We start from the raw sequence: 24374 nt of genomic DNA on the forward strand, positions 1-24374 counted from the left end.
ATTAACTAGAGAAAAGCATATATAATGAAAAGTTAACAATGTCCCACATACCCAAAGTTTAAAGCTATATAAAAATTATTATCCATTGAATTTTTCACTCCTGCTAAATTACTAGCAGCAGCCGTTGTACGTTGTGGCCGTCTTTTATAGAATTCTATTTCATCTACAGTCCATACAGCGCCTTTTACATTCTCAACACGCATGAAGCACTTATGCAGAGACAGATTGTGACGCACTGCATTCTAAAGTTATTTATATGGTTAAGTTAAATCAATCAATTATTTGGTTAAATTTGAATTAAAATTAGTTTAGGGAATCTTTTAGAAAATTCACCCAACAGAATTATAAAATATTATAAAAGAAAAGGAAACATATAAATTTCGATATATGAATTCATAGTTTCCAAAGCACAAAAATTTTAATATTTTATGTTTATTTTTGCAGAATATATGCATGGCTGCAATCATAACATAGCAAAATAGAGTCCATTCGAAATAAGACTGAATGAGTGACTGAGGGTCATAAACATGTTGGGCGAGTTGGAGTTCTCATGGACTCTATGTCTCATAACTCAATGCTTTCCGTAAAAAGAGTGAAAATAAATAAGACCTAATCGGAATACAACATTTAACCGAAGTATATAGGCGTCGAGCCGTGAAAAAATTTCCGCGTTGAAGCCCTTTTCCGTTTATAGAGTATACTCATCTATTATGCAAACACATGCAAACGCATGCATCCGCACGCACGCATATTCCCAAGCTCTGCTAACTTCGCAGCTTAGCAGCGGCTGGTTTTAGTCTACAGTGTGGTCTATATTATGAGGATTTAATTGTTCAATTAATCCTCTTGTATATGGACTATCTTACTCAAATTTACACTCAAATGTGTATTTTTGCCAAAGCACAAGTCGCTACTATGTGAAACACATTCAGCTCATAGACCTAGTAAATCTAAAGTCTCTAGGTCGGACAATTTTCAAATTAATAATATCATTTTTAAAAATATTATTTATTATTTATTTATTTTATTTATTAATTATAGTAAACTCGTGCTGCGTATAAGTATACAGCAAAATTTCAAAGCTTTAGCTCAAAGATATTTTGAGATCTCCATGTTCATACGGACAGACGGACGGACAAACGGCCATGGCTATATCAAATCAGCTCGTCGCGCTGATCAAGAATATATATATGCTCTACCTGTTAAATACATTTTCACAATGACAATATATCCTAATTTCACATATTCAATGATTTCAGGGTATTTACAAAATCTTTTTATTAGTTGACCCGGCGAACTTCGTACCGCCTAACAGTCAAAGAATGTCGTGTTACCTCTTAGCTGAACTAATTTAGGCTTTGATGAACGTAATACAATAATATAAAACTATATTAATATAGATAGAAATAATAATTAATATAGATAGAAATATAATGGCAATGTCACTTTACCACTAAGGCAGCACAAACTGGGCATTTTATCAGCAAACTTCAATGCGCCACAATGCTGACAAGCAACGTCCATAGGACCAGTGCAAACTAAACGATGGTGCAATTATATCGAAACGCTGCTCGATTCAAATCAATACTTGAACCATTTCTTCATGCACTTCGAAGATTATTCCTCTGCTCATCTGTACGATAAGCTCGACGATTTATCGTTTCTAATCTAGCCGGTTCACGGGTTGCCTCTCTTTACTCTTGTGTTTGAGAAGCACGAATTAAAGCCCTTCTTTGTTCCAAACTAACGCGGCGCTCTTCTCGGACGATTTCTCTTTCTTCGTCAGATAATTGACTCACGATATTCGGTTGCCTAATTGCATTATGTGTCCGCTGGGAAAAATTAGATCTTGGACGCGGCATTTTTATTAATAGTAATACTGAATAAACACTCGCACAAAACCATATAAAACAATCGAAACATAGATGATAGCTTATCAAGAAAAATCATAGACAACCTATGAGTGCATGACCGAAAACTGACACTGTTATCAAGCCTACTGAGTCTCAATGAAAATGCCATGATCCTCAATAGCAATAGGGAAAATAACGTTTTTCAAGTATTCTATAATTTTTTACTATTTTATAAGATATACTCTTCAAATCGGGGGGGAGACAAATCCAACAAATCAAAAAACATGAAAATTTGTCTCGAGTTATAAGTGTTGTAACACATAACACGACTTTGTTTTATATATATAGATATTACAATATTTTATTGTATGTACCTTCCAAGTGGCTGCATTTCTCCGGAAATAACAAAATGTGTTTTGAAACCAATTATATATCTCGTTTAATGTTAACTGCTTGTCTGGTGAGTCAATGATGGCCTTTGGATAAACAAAGAACATTTATATATGTATATAAGTTTTAAAATCAATTAATATATATTATAACTATCATATATATAATTAATATAATTAATTATAATTATAATTAATATAATTAATTATATAATTATAATTATAATTAACATATATTATATTTATATTAAATTATTTATTTCCATTAATAAAAATCCATGGTAAGATATCTGGATTTGTTTAATACAAAATTAAAATTGGTTAATTTGTGGAGGTAATAGTAAAAAGTAGAAGGAGGTGAGAAGAAAAGAGAAGTTGCAAAAGTTAAAGTTGATGATAATGATGCTGATTAAACCGATGACACTGACCAGAGAACACATAGACTAGACATGTACTACAAAGTTTTTCAACACCGAAAATCTATCTCCTAGGGCCTATCAATTTCGTATTTGCTCGGCTCTTCACTTTTAGGTTCGGGCTACGAAAATATACGAAAGCACAATCATTTCGCTTCATGCGCTCCACAGAGATGGTCAAATGTTAAATAAAAGATGCATCTATGTTAAATTTTTGTTCTTGCTCTCTCGCTGTCTGCTTTTTGCTCTCTAAAATATGTATATGTATGTATGCAGATGAGCACAAGCAGCAGCTCAAGGAAATTGAAATTCGTTCGCGTTAGACTGCCGTTTCATCCCTTCTGTGTGAAGAGTACTCCGAACTCCTGAGGTCTCTAGCTCTTGTATCTTCTGAAATCGACGCGTTCAAACATACTGACAGACGAACAGACGGACGGACAGACAGACGGCCAGACAGACAGACGAACAGGGCTAAATCATTGTTTAAAAACTTTTTTGTGAACATACTATCTTCATGAAACTTTTGGATTATGATTATAACATAGAAATGCATGTATATAGCACAAGTCTCAAGTATTTGAAATTCGCCTTTTACAAATTTGATAGTGAGGGAGTGGATATAAGGGTGGGGGGTAAATTTTCGAAATCGAAATCTACATTAAAAATTTGGAGACTTTAGCTTTAAAGTTGTCGGACATATAATTTTATAACTGCTTTTCGATAAAGTTTTTATCGATAAAACATATCGGGAAAAGTTATCGCTTTTTAAAGTAAAACTCGATATCCGCGTGGTATACACGGACATTTTAGGATACTGACAGACGGACAGGCAGACAGACGGACGGACGGACAGATAGACAGACGGACAGGGCTAAATCAACTCAGCTCGTCGCCCTGATCAAGAATATATATACCCTGATTTCCCATTAAAAATGGATTCAGGGTGTAAAAATTGTAAATGGCCAACTGAGAAACTTTTTGGTTTTACCAACATTTTAAGTAAAAGGAAATTAAAAACAAGTAAGAAAGCTATAGTCGAGACTGCTCGATTACGAGATCCCCTGAACCCTTGGAGCAATATATATTTCAATAATTTTTCGCGTCTTTCAGCTTACACAAGAAACGCGCACACATACACACACACACACACACACACGCACGCGAGGTTGGAGTTGCGTTTTCGTGGAGTCGACGTCATCGTGATCCACCGTGGACAATAGCTTGATCTGTGTTTTTCCCTGTGAAAGTGGAAAGAACTGTAGACAACGTGGTTGCTGTAGGCGCGACGCACCCAGCGACGGCAAAAAATCTATCAAAGACTTACTTCGCGGCGGTCTCGCGGAGTACCCCAGTGGTACAATCCGGTGGTGCAAGAGAGGGGGGCAATAGCGTCACTGATTTTTACGTCAGGGCTTTCCTCTTTTCCTTTCTTTTTTTAAGCGCGAAAAGATTTGTCACATTAGGCGTCACATTTGTGCAAATAATAAAAAATTAGGTGCATTCACTCTAACAGCTGTTAGTAGTGCTGGAAATTGCAGCGGACAATCAGCTGCTCACTAACTTTGGTGAGTTGCTAAGTCTCAGCAAAGACAGCAACCTAGCTGCTGGTGTGAGGTAGCAGGCATTAAAAGTAGTGCATACTTTCGGGCTCTTGCTGAAGTTAAGTTGAGTTTAAGTTACTGCGGTCTCTAAACTCAAATTATATTAGTAGGCTGTGCCCACTACAGGCTTCACGCCGTGGTAGTCGAAGCAATATGGAGCCCATGATGGAGGAGGAGCTGCAAGTTTTCGCGCGCCGTTCCTCGTTGCAGCGATCGCCGCAGCAACCACAGAGGGCGTTGCCGCGCCGTCGACTTGTAATCAGTCTCCAGTGGCTGAGTGCCAGGCACCCAAGTCTTTAAAAGAAGCGTTAGTTCAAATAGGAGTTACGCTAGAGGGTTTGTCTGCCCTATTTGGGGGGCAGCGGCATATAAATGCACTAATGAGAGAGGGGCTGGCTAGGCTGGTTAGTCTCCACAAGACGGCCGAAGCGTTCTGCAACCGACCGGTCAAAGACTGCGAGGTGCAGACCACGCTGGTCAAGAAAGTAGCTGAGAAGGCTAAAACAGCGAGCGTTAGTGCTACAACAGGTAGTAATACGCCCAAGCGGTCGAGGGAAGTTGCCGCTGAGCAGAGGAAAACTCCCTCGAAAAAGCCAAGACACAATAAAAGCGCAGCAAACCCAATAGAGTCAATGGCTCTACGGGCTGCAGCCGATAAAACCAACCAGGCAGGTCGACAGACGAGTTCGAACAGCTGGTAGGTTGTTAGGCGACGCAAGGCGCTGCAAAAACGTCCCAGAAGTGACGCCATCGCGGTTTCAGGTGTAGGTGGTTGCAGCTATGCGGACATGCTTCGCGTAGTGAAGAGCGACCCAAATTTGAAGCATCTGAGCGGCGACGTCCAAGGTATTAGGAAGACAGCTAAGGGGGACCTCTTGTTGCAACTTAGTAGGAAGCCGGAGCATAGCGCTGAGGCTCTGCACGAAGCTGTAGGCAAGGCCTTGGGAGACCGAGCGGTAGTTAAAACACTTACCGAATCGGCGCAAGTTGAGATTCGCGATCTAGATGAGTTAGCGACCAAAGAGGAGATCTTGGAGGCAATTAGGGTGGAGTTGAAGGATAGCTCACTCCCCATTGAGGCTATCAAATCGCTTCGGCCAGCTTTCGGTGGACAGCAAAGAGCTACGGTTGCTCTTCCAATTGGGAAAGCTAAAACTCTGCTCGAGCTGTCCAAAATTAGAATAGGATGGGTAGTTTGCCGTATCCGAGCCGTGGAGCAGCCTAAACGCTTTTTCAAGTGCCTCGATTACGGTCATATGGCAGCAAACTGTCGCAGCGACTGTGACTTAAAGGGCGCCTGTTTCAGGTGTGGAGAGATGGGTCACAGTGCAAAAGCATGCACCAAGCCACCAAAATGTAGCCTTTGCATCCGGAAAGGTGAAAAGCAGACGGACCATTCAGCAGGCAGCTTCAAGTGCCCATCCTACCGTGAAGCTGCTCGTAAAATGAAATGTTAAGGTTTTTGCAGCTTAACTTAAATCATTGTGTTGCTGCCCAAGATCTTCTAGAGCAGACCATTAGGGAAAAATGTATAGATGTAGCTTTTCTCAGTGAGCCTCACCACTGTAGAACCAGCTGCCCTAGGACATGGTCAACAGACGTTAATGGCAAAGCTGCGTTGTGGGTATGCGGCAACTCAACGAACGTACTTTCGAATGTTAAGTCATTCAATGGGTTCGTACGTGGCCGATATGGTAGCTTATGGCTTTACAGTTGCTATCTGGCCCCCAGCATGCAGCTCAGTGAATTCACGACGGTGCTCGACGAGCTTGCCGAGGATGCTAGGGGTCGGAAGGCCATTATAGCTGGAGATTTTAATTCCTGGGCGCTAGAATGGGGTAGCCCCACAACAAATGCCAGAGGTCTATATCCTACTGGAGATCTTCGCGACACTAGATGTTGCACTGCTCAACACTGGCCATGAGTACAACTTCAGTCGGGCGGGATACGGGTCTGTTATCGACATTACTTTTGTCACTTCATCCCTCTTTCGGGGAGCAACATGGAGCCATTGCGATAGCTATACAGGCAGCGATCATACGGCACTTCTGTTCACAATAGGTGAGCCACCTGCCAGGGCGTCAACATTGTGGAGGGAGTCGTATCGGCTAGATACTTTTGATCCCGCGGTCTTTTCAGAGGCCATTCAGTCTCTGGGTACAATTGGTAATGCTGAGGCCAGAGCATGCCAAATGGTAGCCCAAATACAGTGTGCCTGCAATAGCAGCATGTTACATCGCAAGCAGTTCACGCGACAACATGAGCCTACGTATTGGTGGAGTACGCAAATAGGTGACATTCGTCGCAAATGCATCCAGGCGAGAAGAAGCTACCAACGGGCTCGCGGTAGGTCAACGTTTTTTGAGAAACAGTTAGCTTACCAGGCAGCTAGAAGACAGCTGAAGAAGGCCATTCGGGCAAGCAAAAGAGAATGTTTTTTACAGTTGTGCGACTCAGCCGAATATGACCCTTGGGGCAGGGCATATAAGATAGTAGTTAAAAGACTATACGCAGGTAGACAGGTGCAGCCTACGGATCGTCTGGAGCTTAAATCGATTGTGGAAACACTCTTTCCAGAAAGTCTAAGCTCCATTCACGCCCCTGAGTTTGAGTCTGCTGATCAGGGCTCAACGAGCACTGAAATTGTTTTAGTTACAGAGGAAGAAATATCAGAAGTTCTCCGAGGTCTTAGAACCAACACAGCTCCAGGGTCGGACGGGATCCCAAATCGTGCGCTAAAGCTAGCCCTCGCCTTGCACCCAAGTACGTTCGCCGAATTATTTAATGAATGCCTGATCCAAGAGACGTTCCCGGCAAAATGGAAAGCCCAGAATCTGGTATTGCTACCCAAGGCTGGCAAACCACTAGATGAGCCATCTTCGTACAGACCGATCTGTCTCTTAGACACCATGGGAAAGGTGTTTGAGAAACTGATCTGCTCTAGGCTGGAGACTGCGATTGCAAGCGCCGGAGGCCTGTCACCAAACCAATTTGGATTCCGGAAGGCCCGGTCAACAACGGACGCGCTAAACAAAGTTGTCGGTCTGGCCACTTCCGCTATTTAAGGCACCAGATGGAGGCACGGGACGAAGGAATACTGCATCATCGCGACCCTGGATGTAAAGAATGCCTTCAACACAGCTAGTTGGGATATGATACTGAATGCGCTGTCACAATATAATATCCCTAAATATCTAAGAGAGATAATAAAGAGCTACTTCAGAGGAAGAACACTGGTATACAACACGAGTGAGGGTCCCCAAACTCATACAGTGTCAGCTGGAGTACCCCAAGGCTCAGTGCTGGGGCCACTCCTATGGAACATCATGTACGACGGCGTACTGCGCTTGGAACTACCAGCAGGCGCGCACACCATTGGCTTTGCTGATGATGTAGCTGTCGTAGCAATAGAAAAGGAACTCAAAGATACAGAGGATATGTGCAGCGAAAGTATCAATCGCATACAAAGCTGGTTGACTGGAGCTGGGCTCGAGCTAGCGGCACACAAAACTGAAGTTGTCCAAGTCAGCAGTCGCAAAAGAGTGGAAACTGCCAATATAAAGATCGGCAGCGTTACCATTGCGTCAAAGAGGGCGATAAGATATCTTGGTGTCATGATAGACACAAGATTAACTTTCCGCGAGCACTTAGAATATGTGCATAAAAAGGCAGCTGACTCTTGTAGAGCTCTCTCGAGAATCATGCTTAGCACGCGGGGACCTAAACAGCAACGACATCTCCTCCTAATGAGCGTCATTAGGTCCGTCATCCTCTATGCTGCGCCAATATGGGCAAGAGCGATGGCAACGCCGAGCTACAGCCGGGGCATTTGCACGATCTACAGATCTGAGCGCAATCAGAGTCAGCTTCGCTTTCAGGACTATCTCCGATGACGCGGCGCTCGTCATAGCTGGTATAGTACCATTGGAGTATTTGGTCGCCGAAGCCGCTATCAGGGCGAACAGCATTGCACGATGCTAAAGGGCGGTGGACGCACAAGCTCATCCCGGAGCTTGAACCATGGGTCAACCGTAAACACGGCGAGGTAAACTTCTACCTTACGCAGATCCTCTCTGGACATGGATGCTTTCGAAGCTATTTGAAGCGCTTTGGCCACGAGGAATCTGACGAGTGCCCCTGGTGCGAACGAGGGCATGTGGAAGACGCCAACCACATTCTTTTCGAATGTGGACGGTTCCTGGAGGAAAGGCGTCGTCTGGAAGAGGCAGTGGGCCGCTTCATCAGAGCGGACAACATAGTCAACGCCATGCTGGAATCGGAGGAAGCTTGGGAACTAACAAGCACCTTCGCGGCCACAGTGATGATGGAGCTCCGCAGAGTCGAGCGAATGAGAAGACGAGCTGTCCCAGGCTAAGGTAGCGCGCAGTGCTTGCGAAGCAATGCTTTACGGCCGTCCCGCAAGCATAGCGCACTATCCTAGCCACTTGCAACTTGCAACTTGTATTAAAGATTATATAAAGATTGTCAATAAACGAATATAAAAAAAAAAAAAAAAAAAAAACGCACGCACGCACACGCAGGCATACATACACACACACACACGCATACAGAGAGTTCGAGTTGCGTTTTCGTGGAGTACGGTCGACGTCATCGTGATCCATCGTGGACAATAGCTTGATCTGTGTTTTTCCCTGTGAAAGTGGAATGAACTGTAGACAACGTGACTTCTGTGGGCGCGACGCACCCAGCGACGGCAAAAACTATCAAAGACTTACTTCGCGGCGGTCTCGCGGAGTACCCCAGTGGTACAATACGGTGGTGCAAGAGAGGGGGGCAATAGCGTCACTGATTTTGGCGTCAGGGCTTTCCTCTTTCCCTTTCTTTTTTAAGCGCGAAAAGTTTTGTCACATTAGCCGTCACATTTGTGCAAATAATAAAAAAATCAGGTGCATTCACTCTAACAGCTGTTAGTAGTGCTGAAAAACAGACGTGAAGCTGCTCGTAAAATGAAATGTTAAGGTTCTTGCAGCTTAAGTTAAATCATTGTATTGCTGCCCAAGATCTTCTAGAGCAGACCATTAGGGAAAAATGTATAGACGTAGCTTTTCTCAGTGAGCCCCACCACTGTATAACCAGCTGCCCTAGGACATGGTCAACAGACGTTCATGGCAAAGTTGCGTTGTGGGTATGCGGCAACTCAACGAACGTACTTTCGAATGTTAAGTCATTCAATGGGTTCGTACGCGGCCGATATGGTAACTTATGGCTTTACAGTTGCTATCTGGCCCCCAGCATGCAGCTCAGTGAATTCACGACGGTGCTCGACGAGCTTGCCGAGGATACTAGAGGTCGGAAGGCCATTATAGCTGAAGATTTTAACTCCTGGGCGTTAGAATGGGATAGCCTCACAACAAATGCCAGAGGTCTTATCCTACTGGAGATCTTCAACACTGGCCACGAGTACACCATCAGTCGGGCGGGATACGGATCTGTGAATGCTGAGTCCAGAGCATGCCAAATGGTAGCCCAAATATAGAGTGCCTGCAATAGCAGCATGTTACGCCGCAAGCAGTTCACGCGACAACAAGAGCCTACGTATTGGTGGAATGCACAAATAGGTGACATTCGTCGCAAATGCATCCAGGCGAGAAGAAGCTACCAACGGGCTCGCGGTAGGTCTACGTTTTTTGAGAAACAATTAGCTTACCAGGCAGCTAGAAGACAGCTGAAGAGGGCCATTGGGCCAAGCAAACGATAATGCTATTTAGAGTTGTGCGACTCAGCCGAATATGACCCTTGCGGCAGGGCATATAAGATAGTAGTTAAAAGACTATACGCAGGTAGACAGGTGCAGCCTACGGATCGTCTGGAGCTGAAATCGATTGTGGAAACGCTCATTCCACTGATCTGCTGATCTGCTGATCAGGGCTCAACGAGCACTGAAATTGTTTTAGTCACAGAGGAAGAAATCATAGTAACTCTCCGGGGTCTTAGAACCAACATTACTCCAGGGCCGGACGGGATCCCAAATCATGCGCTAAAGCTAGCCCTCGCCTTGCACCCTAGTACGTTCGCTGAATTATTCAACGAATGTCTAATTCAAGAGACGCTCCCGGCAAAATGGAAAGCCCAGAACCTGGTGTTGCTACCCAAGGCTGGCAAACCACTAGATGAGCCATCTTCATACAGACCGATCTGTCTCTTAGACACCATGGGAAAGGTGTTTGAGAAACTGATCTGCTCTAGGCTGGAGACTGCGATTGCAAGCGCCGGAGGCCTGTCACCAAACCAATTTGGATTCCGGAAGGCCCGGTCAACAACGGACGCGCTAAACAAAGTTGTCGGTCTGGCCACTTCCGCTATTTAAGGCACCAGATGGAGGCACGGGACGAAGGAATACTGCATCATCGCGACCCTGGATGTAAAGAATGCCTTCAACACAGCTAGTTGGGATATGATACTGAATGCGCTGTCACAATATAATATCCCTAAATATCTAAGAGAGATAATAAAGAGCTACTTCAGAGGAAGAACACTGGTATACAACACGAGTGAGGGTCCCCAAACTCATACAGTGTCAGCTGGAGTACCCCAAGGCTCAGTGCTGGGGCCACTCCTATGGAACATCATGTACGACGGCGTACTGCGCTTGGAACTACCAGCAGGCGCGCACACCATTGGCTTTGCTGATGATGTAGCTGTCGTAGCAATAGAAAAGGAACTCAAAGATACAGAGGATATGTGCAGCGAAAGTATCAATCGCATACAAAGCTGGTTGACTGGAGCTGGGCTCGAGCTAGCGGCACACAAAACTGAAGTTGTCCAAGTCAGCAGTCGCAAAAGAGTGGAAACTGCCAATATAAAGATCGGCAGCGTTACCATTGCGTCAAAGAGGGCGATAAGATATCTTGGTGTCATGATAGACACAAGATTAACTTTCCGCGAGCACTTAGAATATGTGCATAAAAAGGCAGCTGACTCTTGTAGAGCTCTCTCGAGAATCATGCTTAGCACGCGGGGACCTAAACAGCAACGACATCTCCTCCTAATGAGCGTCATTAGGTCCGTCATCCTCTATGCTGCGCCAATATGGGCAAGAGCGATGGCAACGCCGAGCTACAGCCGGGGCATTTGCACGATCTACAGATCTGAGCGCAATCAGAGTCAGCTTCGCTTTCAGGACTATCTCCGATGACGCGGCGCTCGTCATAGCTGGTATAGTACCATTGGAGTATTTGGTCGCCGAAGCCGCTATCAGGGCGAACAGCATTGCACGATGCTAAAGGGCGGTGGACGCACAAGCTCATCCCGGAGCTTGAACCATGGGTCAACCGTAAACACGGCGAGGTAAACTTCTACCTTACGCAGATCCTCTCTGGACATGGATGCTTTCGAAGCTATTTGAAGCGCTTTGGCCACGAGGAATCTGACGAGTGCCCCTGGTGCGAACGAGGGCATGTGGAAGACGCCAACCACATTCTTTTCGAATGTGGACGGTTCCTGGAGGAAAGGCGTCGTCTGGAAGAGGCAGTGGGCCGCTTCATCAGAGCGGACAACATAGTCAACGCCATGCTGGAATCGGAGGAAGCTTGGGAACTAACAAGCACCTTCGCGGCCACAGTGATGATGGAGCTCCGCAGAGTCGAGCGAATGAGAAGACGAGCTGTCCCAGGCTAAGGTAGCGCGCAGTGCTTGCGAAGCAATGCTTTACGGCCGTCCCGCAAGCATAGCGCACTATCCTAGCCACTTGCAACTTGCAACTTGTATTAAAGATTATATAAAGATTGTCAATAAACGAATATAAAAAAAAAAAAAAAAAAAAAAACGCACGCACGCACACGCAGGCATACATACACACACACACACGCATACAGAGAGTTCGAGTTGCGTTTTCGTGGAGTACGGTCGACGTCATCGTGATCCATCGTGGACAATAGCTTGATCTGTGTTTTTCCCTGTGGAAGTGGAATGAACTGTAGACAACGTGACTTCTGTGGGCGCGACGCACCCAGCGACGGCAAAAACTATCAAAGACTTACTTCGCGGCGGTCTCGCGGAGTACCCCAGTGGTACAATACGGTGGTGCAAGAGAGGGGGGCAATAGCGTCACTGATTTTGGCGTCAGGGCTTTCCTCTTTCCCTTTCTTTTTTAAGCGCGAAAAGTTTTGTCACATTAGCCGTCACATTTGTGCAAATAATAAAAAAATCAGGTGCATTCACTCTAACAGCTGTTAGTAGTGCTGAAAAACAGACGTGAAGCTGCTCGTAAAATGAAATGTTAAGGTTCTTGCAGCTTAAGTTAAATCATTGTATTGCTGCCCAAGATCTTCTAGAGCAGACCATTAGGGAAAAATGTATAGACGTAGCTTTTCTCAGTGAGCCCCACCACTGTATAACCAGCTGCCCTAGGACATGGTCAACAGACGTTCATGGCAAAGTTGCGTTGTGGGTATGCGGCAACTCAACGAACGTACTTTCGAATGTTAAGTCATTCAATGGGTTCGTACGCGGCCGATATGGTAACTTATGGCTTTACAGTTGCTATCTGGCCCCCAGCATGCAGCTCAGTGAATTCACGACGGTGCTCGACGAGCTTGCCGAGGATACTAGAGGTCGGAAGGCCATTATAGCTGAAGATTTTAACTCCTGGGCGTTAGAATGGGATAGCCTCACAACAAATGCCAGAGGTCTTATCCTACTGGAGATCTTCAACACTGGCCACGAGTACACCATCAGTCGGGCGGGATACGGATCTGTGAATGCTGAGTCCAGAGCATGCCAAATGGTAGCCCAAATATAGAGTGCCTGCAATAGCAGCATGTTACGCCGCAAGCAGTTCACGCGACAACAAGAGCCTACGTATTGGTGGAATGCACAAATAGGTGACATTCGTCGCAAATGCATCCAGGCGAGAAGAAGCTACCAACGGGCTCGCGGTAGGTCTACGTTTTTTGAGAAACAATTAGCTTACCAGGCAGCTAGAAGACAGCTGAAGAGGGCCATTGGGCCAAGCAAACGATAATGCTATTTAGAGTTGTGCGACTCAGCCGAATATGACCCTTGCGGCAGGGCATATAAGATAGTAGTTAAAAGACTATACGCAGGTAGACAGGTGCAGCCTACGGATCGTCTGGAGCTGAAATCGATTGTGGAAACGCTCATTCCACTGATCTGCTGATCTGCTGATCAGGGCTCAACGAGCACTGAAATTGTTTTAGTCACAGAGGAAGAAATCATAGTAACTCTCCGGGGTCTTAGAACCAACATTACTCCAGGGCCGGACGGGATCCCAAATCATGCGCTAAAGCTAGCCCTCGCCTTGCACCCTAGTACGTTCGCTGAATTATTCAACGAATGTCTAATTCAAGAGACGCTCCCGGCAAAATGGAAAGCCCAGAACCTGGTGTTGCTACCCAAGGCTGGCAAACCACTAGATGAGCCATCTTCATACAGACCGATCTGTCTCTTAGACACCATGGGAAAGGTGTTTGAGAAACTGATCTGCTCTAGGCTGGAGACTGCGATTGCAAGCGCCGGAGGCCTGTCACCAAACCAATTTGGATTCCGGAAGGCCCGGTCAACAACGGACGCGCTAAACAAAGTTGTCGGTCTGGCCACTTCCGCTATTTAAGGCACCAGATGGAGGCACGGGACGAAGGAATACTGCATCATCGCGACCCTGGATGTAAAGAATGCCTTCAACACAGCTAGTTGGGATATGATACTGAATGCGCTGTCACAATATAATATCCCTAAATATCTAAGAGAGATAATAAAGAGCTACTTCAGAGGAAGAACACTGGTATACAACACGAGTGAGGGTCCCCAAACTCATACAGTGTCAGCTGGAGTACCCCAAGGCTCAGTGCTGGGGCCACTCCTATGGAACATCATGTACGACGGCGTACTGCGCTTGGAACTACCAGCAGGCGCGCACACCATTGGCTTTGCTGATGATGTAGCTGTCGTAGCAATAGAAAAGGAACTCAAAGATACAGAGGATATGTGCAGCGAAAGTATCAATCGCATACAAAGCTGGTTGACTGGAGCTGGGCTCGAGCTAGCGGCACACAAAACTGAAGTTGTCCAAGTCAGCAGTCGCAAAAGAGTGGAAACTGCCAATATAAAGATCGGCAGCGTTACCATTGCGTCAAAGAGGGCGATAAGATATCTTGGTGTCATGATAGACACAAGATTAACTTTCCGCGAGCACTTAGAATATGTGCATAAAAAGGCAGCTGACTCTTGTAGAGCTCTCTCGAGAATCATGCTTAGCACGCGGGGACCTAAACAGCAACGACATCTCCTCCTAATGAGCGTCATTAGGTCCGTCATCCTCTATGCTGCGCCAATATGGGCAAGAGCGATGGCAACGCCGAGCTACAGCCGGGGCATTTGCACGATCTACAGATCTGAGCGCAATCAGAGTCAGCTTCGCTTTCAGGACTATCTCCGATGACGCGGCGCTCGTCATAGCTGGTATAGTACCATTGGAGTATTTGGTCGCCGAAGCCGCTATCAGGGCGAACAGCATTGCACGATGCTAAAGGGCGGTGGACGCACAAGCTCATCCCGGAGCTTGAACCATGGGTCAACCGTAAACACGGCGAGGTAAACTTCTACCTTACGCAGATCCTCTCTGGACATGGATGCTTTCGAAGCTATTTGAAGCGCTTTGGCCACGAGGAATCTGACGAGTGCCCCTGGTGCGAACGAGGGCATGTGGAAGACGCCAACCACATTCTTTTCGAATGTGGACGGTTCCTGGAGGAAAGGCGTCGTCTGGAAGAGGCAGTGGGCCGCTTCATCAGAGCGGACAACATAGTCAACGCCATGCTGGAATCGGAGGAAGCTTGGGAACTAACAAGCACCTTCGCGGCCACAGTGATGATGGAGCTCCGCAGAGTCGAGCGAATGAGAAGACGAGCTGTCCCAGGCTAAGGTAGCGCGCAGTGCTTGCGAAGCAATGCTTTACGGCCGTCCCGCAAGCATAGCGCACTATCCTAGCCACTTGCAACTTGCAACTTGTATTAAAGATTATATAAAGATTGTCAATAAACGAATATAAAAAAAAAAAAAAAAAAAAAAACGCACGCACGCACACGCAGGCATACATACACACACACACACGCATACAGAGAGTTCGAGTTGCGTTTTCGTGGAGTACGGTCGACGTCATCGTGATCCATCGTGGACAATAGCTTGATCTGTGTTTTTCCCTGTGAAAGTGGAATGAACTGTAGACAACGTGACTGCTGTGGGCGCGACGCACCTAGCGACGGCAAAAACTATCAAAGACTTACTTCGCGGCGGTCTCGCGGAGTACCCCAGTGGTACAATACGGTGGTGCAAGAGAGGGGGGCAATAGCGTCACTGATTTTGGCGTCAGGGCTTTCCTCTTTCCCTTTCTTTTTTAAGCGCGAAAAGTTTTGTCACATTAGCCGTCACATTTGTGCAAATAATAAAAAAATCAGGTGCATTCACTCTAACAGCTGTTAATAGTGCTGAAAAACAGACGGACCATTCAGCAGGTAGCTTCAAGTGCCCATCCGACCGTGAAGCTCGTAAAATGAAATGTTAAGGTTCTTGCAGCTTAAGTTAAATCATTGTATTGCTGCCCAAGATCTTCTAGAGCAGACCATTAGGGAAAAATGTATAGACGTAGCTTTTCTCAGTGAGCCCTACCTCCAGCTGCCTTGGACATGTTCAACAGACGTTAATGGCAAAGCTGCGTTGTGGGTATGCGGCAACTCAACAAACGTACTTTCGAATGTTAAGTCATTCAATGGGTTCGTACGCGGCCGATTTGGTAACTTATGGCTTTACAGTTGCTATCTGGCCCCCAGCATGCAGCTCAGTGAATTCACTACGGTGCTCGACGAGCTTGCCGAGGATGCTAGAGGTCGGAAGGCCATTATAGCTGGAGATTTTAACTCCTGGGCGTTAGAATGGGGTAGCCTCACAACAAATCAGAGGTCTTATCCTACTGGAGATCTTCAACACTGGCCACGAGTACACCATCAGTCGGGCGGGATACGGATCTGTGAATGCTGGGTCCAGAGCATGCCAAATGGTAGCCCAAATATAGAGTGCCTGCAATAGCAGCATGTTACGCCGCAAGCAGTTCACGCGACAACAAGAGCCTACGTATTGGTGGAATGCACAAATAGGTGACATTCGTCGCAAATGCATCCAGGCGAGAAGAAGCTACCAACGGGCTCGCGGTAGGTCTACGTTTTTTGAGAAAAAATTAGCTTACCAGGCAGCTAGAAGACAGCTGAAGAAGGCCATTGGGCCAAGCAAAAGAGAATGCTATTTAGAGTTGTGCGACTCAGCCGAATATGACCCTTGGGGCAGGGCATATAAGATAGTAGTTAAAAGACTATACGCAGGTAGACAGGTGCAGCCTACGGATCGTCTGGAGCTTAAATCGATTGTGGAAACACTCTTTCCAGAAAGTCTAAGCTCCATTCACGCCCCTGAGTCCGAGTCTGCTGATCAGGGCTCAACGAGCACTGAAATTGTTTTAGTCACAGAGGAAGAAATCATAGTAACTCTCCGGGGTCTTAGAACCAACATTACTCCAGGGCCGGACGGGATCCCAAATCATGCGCTAAAGCTAGCCCTCGCCTTGCACCCTAGTACGTTCGCTGAATTATTCAACGAATGTCTAATTCAAGAGACGCTCCCGGCAAAATGGAAAGCCCAGAACCTGGTGTTGCTACCCAAGGCTGGCAAACCACTAGATGAGCCATCTTCATACAGACCGATCTGTCTCTTAGACACCATGGGAAAGGTGTTTGAGAATTTGATCTGCTCTAGACTGGAGACTGCGATTACTAGCGCCGGAGACTTGTCACCAAATCAATTTCGATTCCGGAAGGCCCGGTCAACAACGGACGCGCTAAACAAAGTTGTTGGTCTGGCCACTTCAGCCATCCAAGGCACAAGATGGAAGCATGGAACGAAGCAGTACTGCATTATTGCGACTCTGGACGTAAAGAATGCCTTTAATACAGCTAGTTGGGATATGATACTGAATGCGCTGTCACAATATAATATCCCTAAATATCTTAAAGAAACAATAAAGAGTTACTTTAGAGGAAGCACTACGAGTAAGGGTCCCCAAACTCATACAGTGTCGCTGGAGTACCCCAAGGCTCTGTGCTGGGGCCTCTCCTATGGAATATCATGTACGACGACGTACTGCGCTTGGAACTACCAGCAGGTGCGCACACCATTGGCTTTGCTGATGATGTAGCTGTCGTAGCCATAGGAAAGGAACTCAAAGATACAGAGGATATGTGCAGCGAAAGTATCAATCGCATATGAAGCTGGTTGACTGGAGCTGGGCTCGAGCTAGCGGCACACAAAACTGAAGTTGTCCTAGTCAGCAGTCGCAAAAGAGTGGGAACTGCCAATATAAAGATCGGCAGCGTCACCATTGCGTCAAAGAGGGCGATAAAGTATCTTGGTGTCATGATAGACACAAGATTAACTTTCCGCGAGCACTTAGAATATGTGCATAAAAAGGCAGCTGATTCTTGTAGAGCTCTGTCGAGAATCATGCTTAACACGCGGGGACCTAAACAGCAACGACGTCTCCTTCTAATGAGCGTCATTAGGTCCGTCATCCTCTATGCTGCGCCAATATGGGCAAGAGCGATGGCAACGCCGAGCTACAGCCGAGGCATTTGCGCGATCTACAGATCTGAGCGCAATCAGAGTCAGCTTCGCTTTCAGGACTATCTCCGATGACGCGGCGCTCGTCATAGCTGGTATAGTACCATTGGAGTATTTGGTCGCCGAAGCCGTGGAGGGCAATTCGCACACGCCTGCGCGACTCAACGCTATCAGGGCGAACAGCATTGCATGATGGCAAAGAAAGTGGTAGAGCTCAGCTAAAGGGCGGTGGACGCACAAGCTCATCCCGGAGCTTGAACCATGGGTAAACCGTAAACACGGCGAGGTAAACCTCTACCTTACGCAGATCCTCTCGGGACATGGATGCTTTCGGAGCTATTTGAAGCGCTTTGGCCACGAGGAATCTGACGAGTGCCCCTGGTGCGAGCGAGGGCATGTGGAAAACGCCAACCACATTCTTTTCGAATGTGGACGGTTCCTGGAGGAGAGGTGGTGATGGTGAGGGGGTGGGGGGTAAATTTTAACTAAAACCGAAATTGCGTAAATTGCATATAAGCATAAATAAAAAATTTGGAGACTAGCAATAAAGGTGTAGGAGATATAATTTTGTAACTGGTTTTCGATAAGGGTTTTTATCGATAAAAAAGATCGGGATGAGTTATCGATTTTTAATGATAAACTTGATATCCGCGCTGTAATTACGGACGTTTAAAAAAAATTGAAGTCTCTAGCTCTCATATCTTCTGAAATTGAAGCGTTCATACATACGGACAGACGGACGGACAGACAGACGGACAGAGCCAAATCAACTCAGCTCGTCGCCCTGATCAAGAATATGTCTACTTTGTGGGGTCTGCCACGCCTCCTTCTGCCTGTTACATACATTTCAACAAAACCATTATACCCTTTTTTCCCCTTTTCAATGGGTTCAGGGTATAACAAGTAAGAAAGCTGTAATCGAGACTGCCCGACTACGAGATCCACTGAACCCTTCGAGCAATAGCTGTTTCAATCATTTTTCGTGTCTTTCTGCCTACACAAGGCACACACACACGCACACACACACACGCATACACAGGGAGTTCGAGTTGCGTTTTCACGGAGTGCGGTCGATGTCATCGTGATCCATCGTAGAAAACACTTGAACTGTGTTTTCCCCTGCGAAAGTGGAAAGAACTGAAGTCAACGTGTTTGCTGTGGGCGCGGCGTACCCAGCGACCTTAAAAAAACTACCAGAGACTTACTGCGCGGCGGTTCGTGGAATTCCCAAGCGGTATAATTCGGAGGTGCAAGAGAGGGGGGGCGATAGCGTCATTGTTTTGGCGTCAGGGCTTCTTTCCTTCCCTTGTCTTTTGTGGGCGCGTAAATTTTGTCACTTTAGGCGTCACACTTGCGCAATAATAAAAAGCAGGTGCATTCACTCTAACAGCTATTAGTAGTGCTGGAAATTGCATCGGGCAATCAGCTGCTCACTAACGTTGGTGAGTTGCTAAGCCTTAGCAAAGACAGCAACCTAGCTGCTGGAGTGAGGTAGCAGGTATAAAAAGTAGTGCATACTTTCGGGCTCTCGCTGTAGTAAAGTTGAGTTTAAGTTACTGCGGGTTGTAAACTCAGATTATATTAGTAGCCATTGCCCACTACAGGCTTCACGCCGTGGTAGTCGGAGCAGAAATGGATGCCATGATGGAGGACGAGCTGCAAGCTTTTGCGCGTCGTTCCTCGTTGCAGCGATCGCCGCAGCAACAACAGAGGGCGTTGGCGCAGCCGTCGACTTCTAATCAGGCTCCAGTGGCTGAGTGCCAGGCACCCAAGTCACTAAAAGAAGCGTTAGCTCAAATAGGAGCTACACTAGAGGGTTTGTCTGCCTTATTTGGGGGTCAGCGGCATATAAATGCTTTAATGAGAGAGGAGCTGGCTAGGCTGGTCAGCCTTCACAAGACGGCCGAAGCGTTCTGCAACCGTTCGGTTAAAAACTGTGAGGTGCAGACCACGCCACTCAAAAAAGTAGGCGAAAACGTTAAGGCAGCGAGCATTAGTGCTACAGTAGGTAGCAATACTCCCAAGCGGTCGAGGGAAGTTGCCTCCGAACAGAGGAAAACTCCCTCAAAAAAGCCGAGGCCCAATAGAAGTGCAGCGAACCCAAAAGAACCAATGGCTCTACGGGCTACAGCTGAAACTGAAACTTCAAACTAGGCCGCTCGACAGACAAACCAGAGCAGCTGGACAGTCGTCAAAGGGCGAAAGCCTATGCAAAAACGTCCCAGGACTGACGCGATTGCGATTTCAGGCGTAGGGGGTTGCAGCTATGCGGACATGCTTCGCGAAGTCAAGAGCGACCCAAATTTAAAGCATCTGAGCAGCGACGTTCAAGGCATTAGGAAGACAGCTAAGGGGGACCTATTATTGCAACTGAGTAGGAAGCCGGAGCATAGCGCTGAGGCTCTGCACGAAGCTGTAGGCAAGGCCTTGGGAGACCGAGCGGTAGTTAAAACACTTACCGAATCGGCGCAAGTTGAGATTCGCGATCTAGATGAGTTAGCGACCAAAGAGGAGATCTTGGAGGCAATTAGGGTGGAGTTGAAGGATAGCTCACTCCCCATTGAGGCTATCAAATCGCTTCGGCCAGCTTTCGGTGGACAGCAAAGAGCTACGGTTGCTCTTCCAATTGGGAAAGCTAAAACTCTGCTCGAGCTGTCCAAAATTAGAATAGGATGGGTAGTTTGCCGTATCCGAGCCGTGGAGCAGCCTAAACGCTTTTTCAAGTGCCTCGATTACGGTCATATGGCAGCAAACTGTCGCTGTGTGTTTCAGGTGTGGAGAGATGGGTCACAGTGCAAAAGCATGCACCAAGCCACCAAAATGTAGCCTTTGCATCCGGAAAGGTGAAAAGCAGACGGACCATTCAGCAGGCAGCTTCAAGTGCCCATCCTACCGTGAAGCTGCTCGTAAAATGAAATGTTAAGGTTTTTGCAGCTTAACTTAAATCATTGTGTTGCTGCCCAAGATCTTCTAGAGCAGACCATTAGGGAAAAATGTATAGATGTAGCTTTTCTCAGTGAGCCTCACCACTGTAGAACCAGCTGCCCTAGGACATGGTCAACAGACGTTAATGGCAAAGCTGCGTTGTGGGTATGCGGCAACTCAACGAACGTACTTTCGAATGTTAAGTCATTCAATGGGTTCGTACGTGGCCGATATGGTAGCTTATGGCTTTACAGCTGCTATCTGCAGCTCAGTGAATTCACGACGGTGCTCGACGAGCTTGCCGAGGATGCTAGGGGTCGGAAGGCCATTATAGCTGGAGATTTTAACTCCTGGGCGCTAGAATGGGGTAGCCCCACAACAAATGCCAGAGGTCTATATCCTACTGGAGATCTTCGCGACACTAGATGTTGCACTGCTCAACACTGGCCATGAGTACACCTTCAGTCGGGCGGGATACGGGTCTGTTATCGACATTACTTTTGTCACTTCATCCCTCTTTCGGGGAGCAACATGGAGCCATTGCGATAGCTATACAGGCAGCGATCATACGGCACTTCTGTTCACAATAGGTGAGCCACCTGCCAGGGCGTCAACATTGTGGAGGGAGTCGTATCGGCTAGATACTTTTGATCCCGAGGTCTTTTCAGAGGCCATTCAGTCTCTGGGTACAATTGGTTATGCTGAGGCCAGAGCATGCCAAATGGTAGCCCAAATACAGTGTGCCTGCAATAGCAGCATGTTACGTCGCAAGTAGTTCACGCGACAACATGAGCCTACGTATTGGTGGAATACGCAAATAGGTGGCATTCGTCGCAAATGCATCCAGGCGAGAAGAAGCTACCAACGGGCTCGCGGTAGGTCAACGTTTTTTGAGAAACAGTTAGCTTACCAGGCAGCTAGAAGACAGCTGAAGAAGGCCATTCGGGCAAGCAAAAGAGAATGTTTTTTACAGTTGTGCGACTCAGCCGAATATGACCCTTGGGGCAGGGCATATAAGATAGTAGTTAAAAGACTATACGCAGGTAGACAGGTGCAGCCTACGGATCGTCTGGAGCTTAAATCGATTGTGGAAACACTCTTTCCAGAAAGTCTAAGCTCCATTCACGCCCCTGAGTCCGAGTCTGCTGATCAGGGCTCAACGAGCACTGAAATTGTTTTAGTTACAGAGGAAGAAATATCAGAAGTTCTCCGAGGTCTTAGAACCAACACAGCTCCAGGGTCGGACGGGATCCCAAATCGTGCGCTAAAGCTAGCCCTCGCCTTGCACCCAAGTACGTTCGCCGAATTATTTAATGAATGCCTGATCCAAGAGACGTTCCCGGCAAAATGGAAAGCCCAGAATCTGGTATTGCTACCCAAGGCTGGCAAACCACTAGATGAGCCATCTTCGTACAGACCGATCTGTCTCTTAGACACCATGGGAAAGGTGTTTGAGAAACTGATCTGCTCTAGGCTGGAGACTGCGATTGCAAGCGCCGGAGGCCTGTCACCAAACCAATTTGGATTCCGGAAGGCCCGGTCAACAACGGACGCGCTAAACAAAGTTGTCGGTCTGGCCACTTCCGCTATTTAAGGCACCAGATGGAGGCACGGGACGAAGGAATACTGCATCATCGCGACCCTGGATGTAAGGAATGCCTTCAACACAGCTAGTTGGGATATGATACTGAATGCGCTGTCACAATATAATATCCCTAAATATCTAAGAGAGATAATAAAGAGCTACTTCAGAGGAAGAACACTGGTATACAACACGAGTGAGGGTCCCCAAACTCATACAGTGTCAGCTGGAGTACCCCAAGGCTCAGTGCTGGGGCCACTCCTATGGAACATCATGTACGACGGCGTACTGCGCTTGGAACTACCAGCAGGCGCGCACACCATTGGCTTTGCTGATGATGTAGCTGTCGTAGCAATAGAAAAGGAACTCAAAGATACAGAGGATATGTGCAGCGAAAGTATCAATCGCATACAAAGCTGGTTGACTGGAGCTGGGCTCGAGCTAGCGGCACACAAAACTGAAGTTGTCCAAGTCAGCAGTCGCAAAAGAGTGGAAACTGCCAATATAAAGATCGGCAGCGTTACCATTGCGTCAAAGAGGGCGATAAGATATCTTGGTGTCATGATAGACACAAGATTAACTTTCCGCGAGCACTTAGAATATGTGCATAAAAAGGCAGCTGACTCTTGTAGAGCTCTCTCGAGAATCATGCTTAGCACGCGGGGACCTAAACAGCAACGACATCTCCTCCTAATGAGCGTCATTAGGTCCGTCATCCTCTATGCTGCGCCAATATGGGCAAGAGCGATGGCAACGCCGAGCTACAGCCGGGGCATTTGCACGATCTACAGATCTGAGCGCAATCAGAGTCAGCTTCGCTTTCAGGACTATCTCCGATGACGCGGCGCTCGTCATAGCTGGTATAGTACCATTGGAGTATTTGGTCGCCGAAGCCGCTATCAGGGCGAACAGCATTGCACGATGCTAAAGGGCGGTGGACGCACAAGCTCATCCCGGAGCTTGAACCATGGGTCAACCGTAAACACGGCGAGGTAAACTTCTACCTTACGCAGATCCTCTCTGGACATGGATGCTTTCGAAGCTATTTGAAGCGCTTTGGCCATGAGGAATCTGACGAGTGCCCCTGGTGCGAGCGAGGGCATGTGGAAGACGCCAACCACATTCTTTTCGAATGTGGACGGTTCCTGGAGGAGAGGCGTCGTCTGGAAGAGGCAGTGGGCCGCTTCATCAGAGCGGACAACATAGTCAACGCCATGCTGGAATCGGAGAAAGCTTGGGAACTAACAAGCACCTTCGCGGCCACAGTGATGATGGAGCTCCGCAGAGTCGAGCGAATGAGAAGACGAGCTGTCCCAGGCTAAGGTAGCGCGCAGTGCTTGCGAAGCAATGCTTTACGGCCGTCCCGCAAGCATAGCGCACTATCCTAGCCACTTGCAACTTGCAACTTGTATTAAAGATTATATAAAGATTGTCAATAAACGAAATGTCCCAGGCTAAGGTAGCGCAGTGCTTGCGAAGCAATGCTTTACGGCCGTCCCGCAAGCATAGCGCACTATCCTAGCCACTTGTAACTTGCAACTTGTATTAAAGATTATATAAAGATTGTCAATAAACGAGTATAAAAAAAAAAAAAAAAAACGCACGCACGCACACGCAGGCATACATACACACACACACACGCATACAGAGAGTTCGAGTTGCGTTTTCGTGGAGTACGGTCGACGTCATCGTGATCCATCGTGGACAATAGCTTGATCTGTGTTTTTCCCTGTGAAAGTGGAATGAACTGTAGACAACGTGACTGCTGTGGGCGCGACGCACCTAGCGACGGCAAAAACTATCAAAGACTTACTTCGCGGCGGTCTCGCGGAGTACCCCAGTGGTACAATACGGTGGTGCAAGAGAGGGGGGCAATAGCGTCACTGATTTTGGCGTCAGGGCTTTCCTCTTTCCCTTTCTTTTTTAAGCGCGAAAAGTTTTGTCACATTAGCCGTCACATTTGT

The 24374-nt window shown here is 46.9% G+C and overlaps 1 protein-coding gene across 8 annotated transcripts in view; it reads right to left on the reverse strand.

Annotated features, from left to right (window-relative positions):
- Positions 1-24374, reverse strand: part of FoxP (forkhead box transcription factor P) — a 192996-nt gene that overhangs the window by 72174 nt on the left and 96448 nt on the right. For 7 of the 8 annotated variants that reach the window (XR_016268517.1, XM_089461915.1, XM_089461913.1 and 4 more), the window contains exon 7: positions 2228-2329. Coding sequence is in view for 7 of the 8 variants with exons in the window: in XM_089461915.1 (XP_089318041.1) it covers positions 2228-2329 (102 nt within the window). In the remaining variant the exon portion in view is untranslated. Of the gene's footprint in view, positions 243-2227; positions 2330-24374 lie in introns of all 8 variants that reach the window. The other variant, XM_089461912.1, reaches the window with a different exon arrangement.

The sequence above is a fragment of the Drosophila arizonae genome, chromosome 2, assembly GCF_054131065.1.
Source record: "Drosophila arizonae isolate 15081-1271.41 chromosome 2, UAZ_ARI_1.0, whole genome shotgun sequence".
NCBI lineage: Eukaryota > Metazoa > Arthropoda > Insecta > Diptera > Drosophilidae > Drosophila > Drosophila arizonae.